Source organism: Ptychodera flava, chromosome 5 (genome assembly GCF_041260155.1).
Source record: "Ptychodera flava strain L36383 chromosome 5, AS_Pfla_20210202, whole genome shotgun sequence".
NCBI lineage: Eukaryota > Metazoa > Hemichordata > Enteropneusta > Ptychoderidae > Ptychodera > Ptychodera flava.
The window spans coordinates 21,408,136-21,424,732 of NC_091932.1; the positions used below are offsets into that span (position 1 = coordinate 21,408,136).

The 16,597-nt window shown below is 37.9% G+C and overlaps 1 protein-coding gene across 6 annotated transcripts; it reads left to right on the forward strand.

Moving 5' to 3' along the window:
* The first annotated feature begins 2,231 nt into the window (after positions 1 to 2,231).
* On the forward strand, positions 2,232 to 16,175 carry LOC139133243 (uncharacterized). Of its 6 annotated transcripts, none has more exons than XM_070699750.1 (6): positions 2,232 to 2,292; positions 11,551 to 11,661; positions 12,885 to 12,988; positions 14,833 to 14,955; positions 15,518 to 15,671; positions 15,961 to 16,175. In XM_070699750.1, the coding sequence occupies exons 2-6, from the start codon at positions 11,622 to 11,624 to the stop codon at positions 16,005 to 16,007; spliced, it is 468 nt and encodes a 155-aa protein (XP_070555851.1). In that variant the 5' UTR covers positions 2,232 to 2,292; positions 11,551 to 11,621; the 3' UTR covers positions 16,008 to 16,175. The 6 variants fall into 6 exon arrangements, with proteins under 6 accessions (XP_070555851.1, XP_070555849.1, XP_070555852.1 ...); XM_070699748.1 differs by lacking the exon at positions 2,232 to 2,292 and adding an exon at positions 9,539 to 9,679 and having other exon boundaries at positions 11,551 to 11,657; XM_070699751.1 differs by lacking the exon at positions 2,232 to 2,292 and adding an exon at positions 9,541 to 9,679.
* The last annotated feature ends 422 nt before the right edge of the window (positions 16,176 to 16,597 follow it).

The window sequence follows — 16,597 nt, forward strand, 5'->3', positions numbered from 1 at the left end:
TCTACCAAGTTTTTACCTAGACATAATAAAAACGGCAATATTTTGTATGAGATCTGTTTTATATGGTACCGGGACATGTTAGAAATATAAAATAGAATTTTAACAGAAAAATATTGGGATATTATAGCTGTAATAGTCATATTTTGAAGGATGTCGCAAAATCCCAATATTGCCGACTCGCATGCGTTTTTGTTAAATCTGTCTTCTTGGAAGTCGTCTACTGAGCTTGTTTTAGAGTGTAACCTGGGTTGTTAGGTATTATTAGAAAGGTAATTTACTAGTCTTTAAAATGAAATATGGTAACATACAATATCTTCTATAGTTGTCATGACATATGACGAAAACCTACATCATACCCCAAGGTTTATATAGAAAGTACTGTCATAGCTAACTGATCAAATTCTGCGAACGGTTTAGCAAGACATGATAAAACGGCAAAGTTTTGGTATTCAATCTGTTGTATTTGGTACAGGGTCATGTCAGAAATATGAAATAGACTTTTAACAGAAAAAGATATCGGGATTGTATAGTTGTGACAGCCATATTTTGAAGGGAAATGCAAAATCACAGTACTGCAGACTGGCACCTTTTTTGTTAAATTATTCTTCTTGTGAGTCTTCTACTGAGCTTATTTTGTAACATAACCTGGCTTCTTGGGTGTCATTATAAAGGCAATTTATTATTCTTTACAATGACATATTTTGATTTGCAATATAATTGATACTTTTCATGGAATGGCGCAAAACTTACCCCATACCCAAAAGTTTACATAGCAAATTACAGTTCATCTCAAATTCTACCAGTTTTTCACCTAGACATTATACAAATTGCAATGCTTTGTATGAAATCTGTTTCATTTGCTATGAGGACATGTAACAAATATGATATAGACTTTTCAACAGAAAAAATATTGGGATGCAATAACTGTTACAGTCATGTTTTGAAGGGTAATGTAAAAACACGATTTTGCGACCCACCAGCATTTTTTGTTAAATCAGTCTTCTTGTCAGTCATCTACTTAGTTTATCTTATACATAACCCGGCGTGTAATACGCAGTATCCTTCATAGTTTTCATGAAATAGGGTCAAACTTTACCCCATACCCCAAAAGTTCAAATCTTAAATTAAATTATCTTAAATTCTACCATTTTTTGCTACACATAATACAAAAGGCAATTCTTGTATGAAATCTGATTTGTTTGTTACAAAAGTATGTCAAAAATATGAAATAAAGTTTTAATGGGAAGATAATATGATTTGTTAGCCATTTGAATCATTTTGGAGGGAAACCAAATATGAAACATAAAACTAACATTTTATAACAAATATACACTTTGCCATCTGTCCCATGTGTTCTTGTCTCTCATCTTTCATCAATTTTAACTATTCAAGGATACCACAGCATCTTCTTTGCTTGTGAAGCTTGTCGATAAGGTGTAAGCTTATGTATTTAAAAGAATCAATGTATTTCGTCTGTGATTTCATATCCAGGAAATATCAAGTGGACATTCAAAGGTTTATCTGTAAAATAATTTTCTGTTAAAAGTGACCCTCCCCCTAAGATAGGGTTTTGAAAGTTTACCCTCCCCCTTGGACAGTTTTCTAAAAAGTGCCCCCCCCCCCCATTCCACTTGGTTCACCACCTGTAATTACTGAAGGCTCCCTTAGCTTTGACCTTTGAGCGTTCGCACTCATATGACGGCGGCCCGGGGGGGTAACTCCATGGCTAATGGTACGGGGGGGGGGGGCTCCGCACGAACATGGAAACCCAAACTGTTGTGATACCAGTTTTGAGCGAAAAAAACCTACCCTTTCTGATACCTAGTTGTCGAAACGCAGCTATCTCTTGGCGGGGTAGCGTGGGGTTGACCTTTGACCCGCATAGCAACTCACGCTACCCCGCCAACATACAATACCATACGTATACAGATACGAATCACTCGCCTTGCGTACCAGGGGTACCAACAGTCAAACCGACAGATCGGAATATTGATGGTAGATCTGGGATGTAGATACATGGGTTTCCAGTGTTGACAGCATGATTTTTTAACAAATGTCAGTTTGTGTTTAAAACCGGACTCTTTCTCATACCAACACCTCGTGAAAAGTATACCCTTTCTGATACCAAACAGTGCAAAAAAACGACCCCTTTCGCGCGGACCCTCCCCGTATAGCCATCTATGGGAGTTACCCCCCCGGGACGGCGGACGCTGGCTAAGTGACGCGCTCAAGGACATCGTATCGGATCAGCACGTGCACATCAAGCGTACCACCGACCAGAGTCCTGCGAAGGTGAGCGTAAAGCGTTACTCATTCCCGACTTTAGTACCACCAAAAACGGTTCGCTAGACTGGCTAGACTCGGCTGATGAGGCCGAACTCGCGGCCGACGGGGACATGAAATTAATCATGCAAAACAACTAAGCAGAGACCAAAACAGGGAAAAGTTTCACTCCAGATATCGGCTAACGCTCGCGTCCTAAAGATATAAATAACCACGTCCAACAAGGACACAAGATTACCTCGATCACACAATCACAGTGTTTTAGCCAGCCTGCGGTATTGCGACATTTGACGCAATTTTTTGTCCTGTCCTACACGGTCCCTCCACAGGACCGTGTGTCCTAATCTTTTTGGGTCACCATGACCATGACACATACTGCGTAGGCCATATTTAGTGGCTATTGAATTTTAGGGGCCGTGGATAATTAAAACACGCGCACGGTAAACGCAACTTCTGTGTTTAGGGGGGTTGGGTTGTTGGCTGTATTTCGATTACCGTGCGCAAAAATCGCACTACAAGTTTATCTATCGCTACATATGGGGACCCGTTCTGGTCAAAATTATGTTTTATTAATTTTAGTATGTTAGAATTAATTTTATGTAGACTGGAATTAATTTACTAGCACCTCGAATTAATTGTATGTTTCTTTTAATTAATTTTTATATGCTTTAATTAATTTTGTGTAGTCATGCCGAATTAATTTTATGTGTTCCAATTAATTATTTCTGCTTATCTTTGCTGTAATTAATTTTATGTAGTCTTTTTCAAACTGCTATAACTTATACAAGAAATTATGTGATTCTGAATGATTTTAATATTTTTGATTGGCGTGGACAAGGCCAGTACGGCACCGGCGCTACATCAGCATTCTTTTGACATACATGCGAATCAATGCACAAGTAAAATAACGTAACAATTATTTTGGATACACTGTTTCATTTCATTCTATTGGTTTGCAGCTTTGTTTAGTTGGCGCTGAACAGAGATTGATTTTAGAGGGGGTATGCAGGGGAGAGGGGCGGTCGGTAGCGTATGCGTGATTTCATAGCGACGTAATTACCGATTGTTGGATGCAAATACAGAATGAGGCTTGGTTGGATTTTCGCAATTCTTAACTTTCGTTTAGGGGAGGGGGTTGAAGACAAACGCACTTAGTTTCGTTTACCGTGCGCATGTTTTTAATTATCCACGGCCCCTTACACAGTGCCTCCTCAACAGAAAACTACAGCTAACAATTCCTACAAAGTTGCAATGTATTGAAACAGTTTACTCTTTTCTACAAACTTTAGGTACAAATTTCCTGGTACGTAAAACAAACATGTTCGATCGGCACTACAATACACCGACGCTTGGGTTTAGTCCAGCCAATCTACGAGATTTTGGCACCCAACCCACAACAAATTGCAACAAAATTTTGTTCTTTAGAGTGCATTTTGGCGAAGTACCCAGAATAAAATATTAAAAGTTTACTCGAATCTTCCTTGGAAAAAGATGTCTAATTTGCATGAATCAAATATGGCTGCCAGCCGTCCGACAAAATAACGTAATTGGCCATATATCACATGTTAACCAAGCTATTTTAGTGATTTCAAATTCTGACATTAATTATTTGGCAGAAAAGTTTATTTTTATATGCGTTTGAGGTACCCGAATATGTTAAAATGCTCCATAAATATATCGTATTTTGAAAAGAACGTTAAGGCAAATTTGGCAGACTTACAGACTTACAAACGGGTTAAAATAAGTATATGTTGATGCGATTTTACCATTAAGATGTAAGCAACTCATGCGATTTTAATTATTTTGTGATTTTTCTATATATGAAAACCGTTAATGATTATTAGTCGCCTGAATAGTATATTCTTTTTTCCAAACGTAACATTGGATTCATCTGTGTACGGCATTATACAGTGTCAAAACATGTGATCTGGAATTTTTGCTTTTTAAAAACAAAGACATGTACAAAATCTTTAGTTTTTAATTTAGGCTGAACCATCTTCTTATGAATGAGTGCATCTTAGTAGACCCCCTAGATGACAGGCAAGAAATCATCACATAATACAGCAAAAACACACAACAATAAACACAACAATGCTAATAAAACGCAGAAACAACAATTAATATGACCAAAAATAACAAAGGCCAAAACACACACAAAATTAAAACTTAGCATTGTTGCAAACAATGTCAGACTCATAAACACCTTATCAACACATAAACTCATAAAAATTGAAAACTGCATGCTTAACAAATACTTAAAATTAATTCAAACACCTAATCAGCCCAACAGAATCCAACTTTCAATGTACATCTGGGGAAAATGACACTTTGATATTACTTCCATTCCTACTGAAATAAAATTGGACCTCACAGAAAAATAGAAAAGACAAAGTTTAGAAAACTATTTGAAAAGCTAAGAAATTGACCCTCGTGAACATCCTCTTTAAAAACAGAATGCAAGGCATTGAAAATTCTATCTGAAATAAGAAGATAGCAATTAAACATTTGATAAATATAGGGGAACAGCAGCTATAGACGCTGGTGATAACATAAGGAAATGTCAGCAACAACTGGAGGAGCCGCCATACTACATGAAGTTAACAGGAGATGGCACAAATCGAACAATAGAAGAAACAATCCCACAATAAAATGAATGATTAAAACACATCGATTATCACATATGTATCTAAGTCCATTAAACAGTAAATACAAACACCACTTTTATACCTATTGCCAAAAATAAACAAAACTCGATCACAGGCACAAAGTTCATACTACGCTCGATAAGTAGATGCTTATGTCCAACTTTTCACACTTCGAAACAAATCGTTGAAAAACAACAAAAATACGTGACATTCACAACAGACTTATACGGTAAATTGAGAAAATCACAGTTCCAAACAATGTAACCTTGGTAACATTAGACGTAGAGTACACGGGCATACAGGTACATCACATAATGAAGCATTTGACTCAGTCGACAGGGCGTTAAATCAGGAAACGTTACCGAACAACTATATGATCAGAAAACCAAAAACAAAATATATGCCAGCCATGCTAGAAATAGATTAGAGAAACGACAGGTTTGAATTTAATAATTAATTCTGACAAAGGGTGCAGAATGGGATCTCCAGCTTCACCGGACACAGCTGTCATTACATTTCACGATACAGAAATAAGAATTATACAGCAACATGCTTAACAAATATCTTTTGGCTGAGATACTGTGACGGACTAGTTTTTTCATTGGAATGCAACACGAGTTCAATGAATTCAAATCGAACATCAACAAAATGCATCCATGTTTTAAATTTTCGTTTGAATCTCTTATCAAGAAATAACATATTCAGGCCTAATTGTTATTATAACGGTTACCGATGCAACAAAGAAAATTCTGGCAACTGGAACACACAAAAGCAACTGATACATTACCAGTTTATACACAGAAAGCCATGTTTATGGCGCGTAATGCATGCCAAAATTAACATCCGTTTTCTACACCACTGACCGAATTTTTCCACTAGTCATCCACATTCGGCTTGCCGATTTCTGAACCCACTCACTGAATTATTCAAGTGGTTAGCGATTTCTGAACCCACTTACTGCATCCTTCACGTGGTCAGCGTTTTCTGAACCCACTCACTTACATTCAAGTGGTTAGCGATTTCTGAACCCACTCGCTGAATTCTTCATGTGGTCAGCGATTTCTGAACCCACTCACTGAATTCTTCATGTGGTCAGCGATTTCTGAACCCACTCGCTGAATCCTTCAACTGGTTAGCGATTTCTGAATCAACTCACTTACATTCAAGTGGTTAGCGATTTCTGAACCCACTCGCTGAATCCTTTAACTAGTTAGCGATTTCTGAACCCACTGACCGAATCCTTCAAGTGGTCAGCGATTTCTGAACCAACTCACCGAATCCTTTAACTACTTGCCTATATTCCGCTAGGCACCCCAGCAGACTTGATATTTTTTCTATCATAATCCGGTCACTCAAAAAGAGACCCGTCAAATTCACTCACGGATTCTTAAGGTGGCTGACCATTACGCTAGGGGTCTTTATCAAAGCTTGTAAGATGTGACCCGAAAATGAATCTTTACTGAGTTTAACTCAATAGTAGCCTAATAGGTACTGAATCGCATGGTTCGCACTCCCAGCCCGCCTCACAAAACGTGAACAATTAACAGTAAAAGGAGTGAAAAATGACTTCTTGTCCGGACCAGAAGTCAGGCTTTCTTGACACACAAAATGACACCACCGTCAATCTACGCAAGCACAGTCGCTCTATGGATAGAGGGACTGTGACGCAAGTTTTGTTTTACTGTGGCGTCCATAGAAACCTATGCTCTTCGAAAAGGTCTGGTCAATCGAAACTGGAGACTCAGCCAAAGACGCGCAAAAGTTCGGCGAAATACTGGAAAGATATAAATATGTAAGTGTTTACAGATTGTTCCGACTATAATGAGCCGTGCAAACAAACGTCTTGAACAGCTAAACTAACGATGGAGGCAGTCGATTGTAAGCTTCATGCTAGGCATTGCACGTTGTGACCGACGGTACGGAGATCAAGTTTGCTGAATGAATTGAGAGAGAAAAACATATATCAATAAAAATTCAATATTTCACCAACGTAATCATTGAACTAGTCGTTTCTTCCATTATGCAGTAGGCTATTATGAAAATTTCGTTGAAAATAAATGACGGGACTGCTTCTGCTCCGTCTACTCAAACGAAGTTTGGTGTACGGCCGGGCTACGCTGTATGTAGGCCTACAGGACCAAGCTATCAGCGCCTGTGGGCAGTAGTAGTCTTTGGAGGAAAGATTTTTTAAACAAACATCATTTTCGTATTCGTATTCGTATTCGTTTTCGTATTGACTTCTATCACAACAACCAACTTAAACATTCTGTTGACATCATTGTATCGATAATGGAAATTTAGCTGACCCGCCCAATTTGACGAGTTGTAAACTTAAAAGGTAATTTTCTTGTTTTAAACTGATATCTCTGAGAAAGTGATCGTCATAACGACAGTGAATGCAGGGCTCAACGTTATCGCATGCCCCTAAGTCGATGACATGCTATATTTAGACTGCTGTCGCAAAGAAAATATCATCTCATATGATGTGGGAAAGCGTCATAAAAGAAAACGAGATGAATAAAATGGTATCATAGGCCTATGTCCCGATCGGTACATTTGTTTCCCTAATAAAGATTAAATTAATGTGTGAGCTGTTGTCAGAGTCTTTATTTCAGTACGGCCCATCTCTTTTTCTTTCCTTGCGTTTGCGTCAACTGTCATTGCCAGAACATGTTGATCAACTTACGTTATGATAAGATACACCAGAATGCATGGAAATTAATTTGTATCGCGAAATATCGAGAAATACCTGTATTCTATGATAAATAGACTTCAGCTAGTCTTGCAGCTGTCGCAACTGGCTCGATCGGTTTCCGTCATTTGTTACTGTGCGATCCAGTTTTAGTGTTACGCAGTTTGCCCCGCTCTACAACTCCGTTCTGCAGGTCACTCCAAAAACTTTCAGCAGTACTATTTTGGGGGACCAATTAAGCCGCAGATAGCTACTTTTTTCAACAAAAACTCTGAATAGAAATGCAGCAACTATCAACTTTCGATAGATATTTTGTAGGCAAGAGAACAAAACTCAAACGTATATGCGCATTTAATCCTAGCTGTGATATCACAGCGGTAGTGTGGCGTGTATCGAACTCGCTCGGGTCATTGAGGTCATCGCCACAGTCCCATCCATGGTCTGTTCTCTACTACCTCCATGGTTCTACATAATTGCAGTCGCTACCCGGCAGATTTGCCATGATATTTCAACAAAGTTGCTTGCTATTTAGATCTAGCTGAAAACAAAACCTTTATGAAACAGGATAATCCAGTCCAAGCTTGATGAAATCGATGTTTTGATCTGCTTTCCAAAGGACGATTTCCGAAATGGTCTAGCCGGTCACATGCCACTAACGCAAATATTCATTACGCACGTGAACCCATGAAACATGTTGCAGTTACTGGTTGCTTGTTTTCCTTGTCAGCTATATTTTGATGACATTTTATGCTGGGATTATGATTGGTTCAATTCAAATAATGTGACAGCACTAAACTGCTTCTGATACTTGATTGGATTGTAGTAAAATTTATCATTAAATTCATGGGATATTTTGACAGATCATTCAAGATAACATCAGCAGACACATTGGCAGCGCTGTGCAGTGGAGAGAACGCGCTCAAACCTCTGAGTAACTCCGCTCAACGGCTATGCTTATTCAATGCGTATTTTGGGGTCGTGGCCTTTCATATATATGTTGTATTTGATCACGTATACGGTATGGAGAAATGTCTTGAAAAAAAATCAGTCGCAATCTCATAAAATTTGGTCGCCTATGCGACTGAAAATGGTCGCTACTTTGAGCCCTGATTGAATGTAATACATGAATTATCGGTCGGTCCGGTTTTATGTTATTATTGCTCACATCTTTACTCTGAAAGATAAACTACCTATTGTCATTGATTTCTGTTACTTTCTCCCCTGTAGCAGCACGTACAACTTTGTCGTAACTTGCAATTTTGTAATTTTTGCCTTACCGCACTCCCTGAGTTTTGTAAAGTATTGTATTGTATTGTTATTATAATTTATTTCAGGTCTACGTAGAGCCATATCAAAATCAAGTAAAATACTTGAAATACAAATTGTAAATGGATATGATCATTCTAAAGTGAGTCCAAAAGGATGACCGGATATAACAATTTTCACATTTTTTTTATTCAGATGGTTGTCCTAGACAAGTCCCCCGTTCATCATAGCTTTCAACAGTCACCCGTTTTGCAGCGCCTCACAAAAATCTGCCCTCCCCGCAAAACAATGGTACAGTCCAAGGCAGCTCCTTTGCATCCGCTCTCACGAGTCCCATTACTTGGCACTGACCACCTGATTTCGGGGTGCATCCAGCTGCCCGGTCAAGAGACATTGGCAAGCGAAGATGCTGCCTTACCAGATCCCAACCGATTTTAAGTATTTTTTTTTCAAATAAAATGAAGTGAACAAAATTCTTTGAAATCTACAAATGCAAATTTATGTAAATTTAACCAAATTTGGCAGATGAAATTACAAATCAAATTATCACAATATTTAAACCTCAGTAAATATCGTATATTGCACGTTTCATACTTGAAACCTGGACTAAAAATAACAATTTCTGTCAGTGACTCCAATACGAATACGAATACGAATACGAAAACGAATACGAAAACGAATACGAAAATAACTTCAGCATCGTGAAGAATTCAGCGAGTGAGTTCAGAAATCGCTAACCACTTGGAGGATTCATTGAGTGGGTTAAGAAATCGCTGACTAGTTGAAGGATTCAGTGAGTGGGTTCAGAAATCGCTAACTAGTTGAAGGATTCAGTGAGTGGGTTCAGAAATCGCTGACCACATGAAGAATTCAGTGAGTGGGTTCAGAAATCGCTGACCACATGAAGAATTCAGCGAGTGGGTTCAGAAATCGCTAACCACTTGAATGTAAGTGAGTGGGTTCAGAAATCGCTGACCACGTGAAGGATGCTGTAAGTGGGTTCAGAAATCGCTAACCACTTGAATAATTCAGTGAGTGGGTTCAGAAATCGGCAAGCCGAATGTGGATGACTAGTGGAAAAATTCGGTCAGTGGTGTAAGAAAACGGATGTTAATTTTGGCATGCATTACGCGCCATACCATGTCGCTCTAGGTTGGTGACTCTTGGTGACCTTCGTCGTGAGTCGGCATGGGGCGTACATAAGGACATGAAACGTTTGTATAATCATTCTTCATTGTGGTTCAAGCGCCTGTGACCTTGGCGAGGTGGGTGTTAGCGAAAACGAGATCGACGCAAGTTTTAGATTCAAAATCGGTTGTTTTGAGCCAAGGAACCGCACAACAAATCTGTCAAAGTCAGCAATTTAGCCTATTTTTATTTATTTATTAGCCGTGTTTCACAATAATGACATTGGCTCAGAAAGAAAGAGAAGGGGAAGAAAATGTATAACACTGAAAAGTTTTCAGATTCACTTCACTATGCACGGTCCCTCCAGAAGGAGGGTATGATGTATTGATGTCAAAAAAATCATCCATATGGCCTATATACAGATAATACAGTCAACAGGACTGTGGTGGGAGGCCTATTGCTGGTAACACACAGCCCTGCCACGCAGAGCTATATCAATCCCCAACTTAACCAAGCCATGCAGACAGGATGATTTTGCTGAACATATTTTCTTTGTAGTGTCTAGTTTCTTCCTACCTCCATGATCTAGTCAATAGAGGCCACGGCCAAGACCCGTCCTTGACCTCTCCTGTGCCTATCCACTGGCTGCTCCACAAAGACTCCATTTGTTCTATATTTGGCAATGTCATGTTTAATATTGGTTGAACAAATTGCTGTAGCTCCTTCTTGGTTGATTTGACACGGCAAAGTATTTAAATTTTTAATTTTTGTCAAAAATTATAATAAAGTCACTGACTACGTGAAGTCCCGTAAAGTATTTTCTCCATGCTTCTCTTACAAAGGGGAATGTCGCCATCTGCTTGAAAATTGGGGGTGGTGGTGGGGGGTGTTGATGGTTCTGATTAAGGGGACTCTAATAAATTATGCAAATTTTAGTTGTGAAAATTAAGACTTTGTTCGAGGTATAAGCAAATATAGAAATAACAGACGGCACCCTGACCATTAACGTTTGTTTATGGGCAAGGGCGAGAGGAAAGCAAAAAATTAACAGGCGATCAAGCTTTGCCAAGCCCATTAATTTTGGCTTTCCTCTCACCCGCACCCATAAATAAACGTTAATGGTCATGGGAGAGTCTGGTATTTCCATTATGTTATCAAGAAGCCAAGAATCCCATCAAAATTTACGTAAATTTCCACGCGAAAGACAACGTTAACGGGGGCCAGAACTTGTCAGTGAGTGCGACGCAGTGTCACGCGCGATGTAAAAAATTTGCAAACCCGGAGATTTTTTTGAAAAGTGTCTCAACTTTGATTGATTATGATCGCTGTACAAATCACAATTTACGTTTTAGTTACGATATTTATGATATTCATATTCACAAGCATGTAAACAAACCAATAATTACTGTGTATTTGTGGTCAGTCACGTGGTTCAGCTTGACCTATTGAAATGCAACGGACAGGGCATGTTATGGTAATAAACTTGTTTAATAAATTTGCAATTCAAAGACAATTTTTCTTGTTTATTCATCACAGTGTCCTCTTCATGACAGATTGGATAATGACAACAGGAGAATGCAACGTTGAATTCCGGCCTGTCACTGAGAATGAAATTGACCGAGCTCACGAAATTGAGAAGTCATGTATGTATGTAGAAATCTGCAGTTTCGTCACACTCACCCTAAATGAGGTGGCTACATTTAAATAAGCAACAGAAAGGAAACTGTACAGACAACAAAGTGCTACATCAATCTATGGAAGAAATTAACATGAATGGACAGACTATGAAATGTACACAGTTGTGGAAAGTAACACTAAAGTACCTCTCGATATATACCATTGGACATGACCTTTCCAATACTGTGGAATACTTTATTTTCACTCGAATTTATTTTCGCTATTTTCGCTGGACCTTTTCAGCTAAAATAAAATCCAAGTAAACATTTTAATTTTCTACGTATACTTTATATGTAGTCAGACTAGACAAAGTGAAAATAAGATAACAGTGGATCATCGAAAATCTGTTTTCAGCTAATTTAAAAATAAATTCCAGTGAAAATAAAATTGTCCACAGTAACTTTTCCATCTCTTAATGAAAGTGCATTATGCATTACGTCATATACTCTAGCTAGACGATGATGATCAGTAAAAGAAATATATGATACATTCTTCATTATGGCCAATTCTTTGTGCACCTGAGGATATGTCCATTTTAAAGATCTTTGAAACACAATGGGAACGCCTGTGATGTTAAATTTATGACCCTACTGAGGCAAGAAATTTAATATTGTGGAATATTCAAAAAATGAGAGTCAGGGGTTTTAATTCATGTTGAGTGGCAGACATGAGAAAGTTACCAAATAGTATCCAATGATATTAGTTATAGCTGCCCCTGAACATGTGAACTGTGATCTAGGATCACAATTACACATTACCTTTATTTTAAGGGATGGGGATCTACACATAAGTGCTTTTTCTCGAAAATTATGGGTGTAATATTTGTAGAAATTACACCTTAATGACATTATGATTGTTTTTGTAAGTCTGCTGTCACCAATTAAAGGTACCTAATACCTGTGACTCTCTTTCCTTTATTCCTCATTATTTTTGATATTCAATTTCTTTTCCACTCCCAAACTCACATCGAAATGAATATTGACAACGAAATGTATTTCAAAAGTAGAATTCATCTGTCAACAGTTATTAGCTTGCATCTTTTGTAAAGATGTAAAATGTGTCCTCTTGGCAAAGCTGAAAGTTTCTAATGCAACATACTTCAGCTGAAACAAATGGGAAACTATCTTGTTTTAAGGAATGAAAGTTGTGAAAGTGCATCAAAAGTTACAGCTGTTATCTCTTTAACGTTTCAGGTTTTCGAGTTGAAGAAGTCATCGAGAAGGATACGTTCATGCGAAGCCACCATCACACCAAGGAGTTGTTTTTAGGCTGTTATGACAATGGAGAGTTAGTCGGTGTAAGTCACTACATGGATGTAATTTTTTACATCCATGCTTGGGTGTACTGAGTCTGTAGAACGCATCGCGTCCTTTTTATTCCGGAGTAGAACCATTGCCTATCTCATCATCTACAAAAAATCTTGTTGGATGCTACATTTTCTTGAGTTATTCAATGCTTCAATGCTTTTGTCTCGTTCTAGGGGTGCAAACTACGTGATATTGAAATACATTGTGGGTAAAAAGTCAACTTCTCACAAACGTTAAATGAGTTTAAGGTAGTATGCGCCTTGAAAGCGAAATACTTTTTTTTCTCAAACTTTCCTAAATGAAACTTTCAACCATTCTTTTACCAAGCCGACAATAAAAATCAGGGTTGGGGTCAACGTGCAAAATTTGGAACTGGTAAAACAAAGTACCAATTATTTTGCGATATTTGAAATTCAAAATGGCCGCCATCCCTGTAACTGTAAGGGTAAAGTTAAATTTATGATTTAAAAAAATAAAACGGTGAAAGTTTTTTTTGTCCAAGAGCTTAAAATGAGTCCCCACAAGTGGTAGATCAGAAAAGAACTGTTGAACTTTGAGAGTCAAAATATCTGTCCCCCAAGCGCATTCTACCTTAAGATGGCTGTCTCATAAATACTTTTAACACAAATGTAATTGCTGTCACGGCAAAAAGTTCTGTTTATTCATTAAACTACCTAAACTCACTCATCTTTTCATCTTTTTAGGCATTTCTGGCATTAACTTGCTTTATAAGAGAAAACTTTAGTTTTGTCACATTTGTTACTTTTTTGTCACTATTACGATGTGTACATGTGTGCATTGCTCCATAACCGGAGCAAGTGTATAGATTAACACTAAAATATGTGAAACTTGATATAGGCCTGAATCATTCCAGCTTGTTCAGTTAAACCAGCGAGAGATTTCGGTTGATTTAATTGTCATGAAGAAGTATAGATTACAAATGAAAATTGGGGTACATTTGTGACAGATTGGAAGACAAATCTAGTGAGACAATAGTATGACCACGAGCTTTTAGCTTTCTGCCAGGGAATCACATGATCTGCTCATAGAACTTCCCGTCTTCGGAGTAAATTTTGATCTCTTCCAGCCAGACTTCTTTGATGATACAACCCTTTTCAGAATTAGAGCGCGAAGCCACTGCACTAATTAGTTTCAGCTGTAGCCGTGGCCACTTTGGTGTTGAACAAGGCTACTTGATAAAGACCAAAAAGTCTGCTTGTACAAAGGCAAAACTAACTCTGTCTGAGGCTCGAGTTGTAAATGAGAGTTTACGATTGGCACCCTGTGTTCAAGATTAAGATACAATGTAACATTACCATGCACTGGTCCATGTACAAATCTTTTTTATTTCAACTTTCCCAGACAAACTGTCTGCATGGGACATACAATGTTGTCGACTTTGCCAGCTGGCTACAGCTGAAACTAATTAGTGTGAGCAGTTTTATTGCAGTTCACTGCAGTGGCTTCGCGCTCTAATTCTGAAAAGGGTTGTAAAAAACTCTGGGCAAAATAATGATGTCATTGCTTTTCCTGCAAACTTGTCCGTGAGACGGGCTTACGGTGCACTTGTTAACCACTTTCAGCATCTTCAAAGAATTTGCTCTATAATTGACCTCCCAGGAAATCCGCCAAACATGATGACCAAACGGTAGCCAAGGACAACAACATTGTTGCATTGATTGATCTGATGTCTTCCACTCATAAACGGAAGATTTCAGCCTGTACAAATTCACGAAGACTTTGTGCAATCACCGGTCTGTCATCATTAACTTACTACACACAATCTTGGTGCTTATGATAACCTTTGCTCTTACTTTATGTTATTTTATTGCAGTATATCTTAGGCAGTCGCTATCACAAAGACAGTTATGAACCTGAGAGTATGCAGAGATGCGTTGACGGTGGCAAGGTTGTATGTGTCCATACCGTATGTCTTGTTCAAACTGAAAGGAGAAAGGTGAGGAATTTATCCACCATTTATAATTGTCGTCAAAGACATGAAGACTTCAGCGCTTGCTGGTCACCGCGCTGCATAGTGATAAAATTTTATCCATGGTATACAAAAGATACAAGTTGCTTTTCTCAGATGTTAAATTTGTGGATTTATTTGTGGCAGAAGCATGTTTCTCTCAAAAGGGGGTGCCATACCAGTCCGACCTGACCAAGAACATTATATTCAATGCTTGGCAAAGTAGCAAGGATTGCTGTATCATCATAAAGCTTCTATCAGAACTGTGCCAGCATAAACTTCCAGCCAACATATATCATTAACAAGCTTCTACGTAGGAGTAGGACTCCAACATAAGATTCTCTTGTGCCCTGAAGCAGTTTTACATAGATAAGAGCTTCATAAATTTGTACGTTTTTTTGAAATATGAATCACAGAGCTGGGACATACTAGTATGTACATTAATAACCTATGTTATGTATATGCAACAATAATTTCGAGACAGCAGTCAGATGATATTCTCTCGACTTGTCTTCCATGTAAGTTAGGCTTCCTGTATTTATGGTTACAGGGCGTTGGATCCAAATTGATGCAAAAGTACATTGAGATGTTGAGAAAGACTTTTTCAGATCTAGATGGAATTGTCTTGGTGTCAAAGAAAAATTTGTTTCCTTTCTACACCAAGCTTGGATATAAAATCAGAGGCCCTGCAAACATCACATTTGGTAAGGAAATTCAGCTTTCCAGCATGACTTTACATCAACCTGCTTAAAGAATGGATAGCTATATTTGTCAACTAAAAAAATCTGAGCTGCATGAACTCATATTTTTGTGTGTGTGTGTGCAGTTTGATACAAATACCATGTATTTTAGCTTGATAGTGAAACAAAATTGAGCCTGGCCTATAGATACATGTCATGGGAACCTAATTTTGCATTTAGGATGTATATCAACCTTGTTGTGTGCGTATTCATATCATTCTTACTTTTCCTTATATAAAATCTCATGATCCAGGCACTGATCCACGGTATGAGTTGTGGTATGATCTGAAGGAACAATGACAATGTGAAGACTTTCAATGGTGTGCAGGGACTTTCAACAACTTATTTTCACCACTCTGTTGGATCAATGAGGAAAAATATGTAATTTACTATGAACAAGGTTAATTTTTTTAAAATAGATCTGTTGTTAATTGAATAATGTGAAATAAAGATGTCTAATTTATTAAATGGTTGTTGGCTTTATCAGTGTACCTATTTGGGGAGTGTGTGGCCAGCAGAGGCAGAAAGAGAGAGAGAGAGAGAGAGGGCAACTCTCTTGACTTCCTATTTAGTTGTGGGCACTGTACTTTGGACTCTCCAAACAGGTAACTAAAAGGTGAAGATATTATAGCTTTCAAGCAATCATACGTTTATTGGAGAAAAAAGACACGAAAATGAGTTTCAAACAATGTCTTTTAATATTTACAGTTAAATAATGATATCTGGTTTAAGAAAGGTTTTAGCGTTTCATGTATGTGTGAATTATGTACAAAGATTTTATTTTGGAATTGTTACATGTATGTTGAAAACTAACAGTGCTAAATCATCATGTTGGTACAAGTAATATAGGTATGTTTTGGAGACATACACATTTCTATATATTATTACCG

What these genes read in the sequence shown, in the direction of transcription:
- LOC139133243 (XM_070699746.1), top strand. An exon ending in ACAATGGAGAGTTAGTCGGT is followed by an intron (nt 12,989 to 14,832) that starts GTAAGTCACTAC and finishes ATTTTATTGCAG; the next exon opens with TATATCTTAGGCAGTCGCTA. An exon ending in TTCAAACTGAAAGGAGAAAG is followed by an intron (nt 14,956 to 15,517) that starts GTGAGGAATTTA and finishes TTATGGTTACAG; the next exon opens with GGCGTTGGATCCAAATTGAT.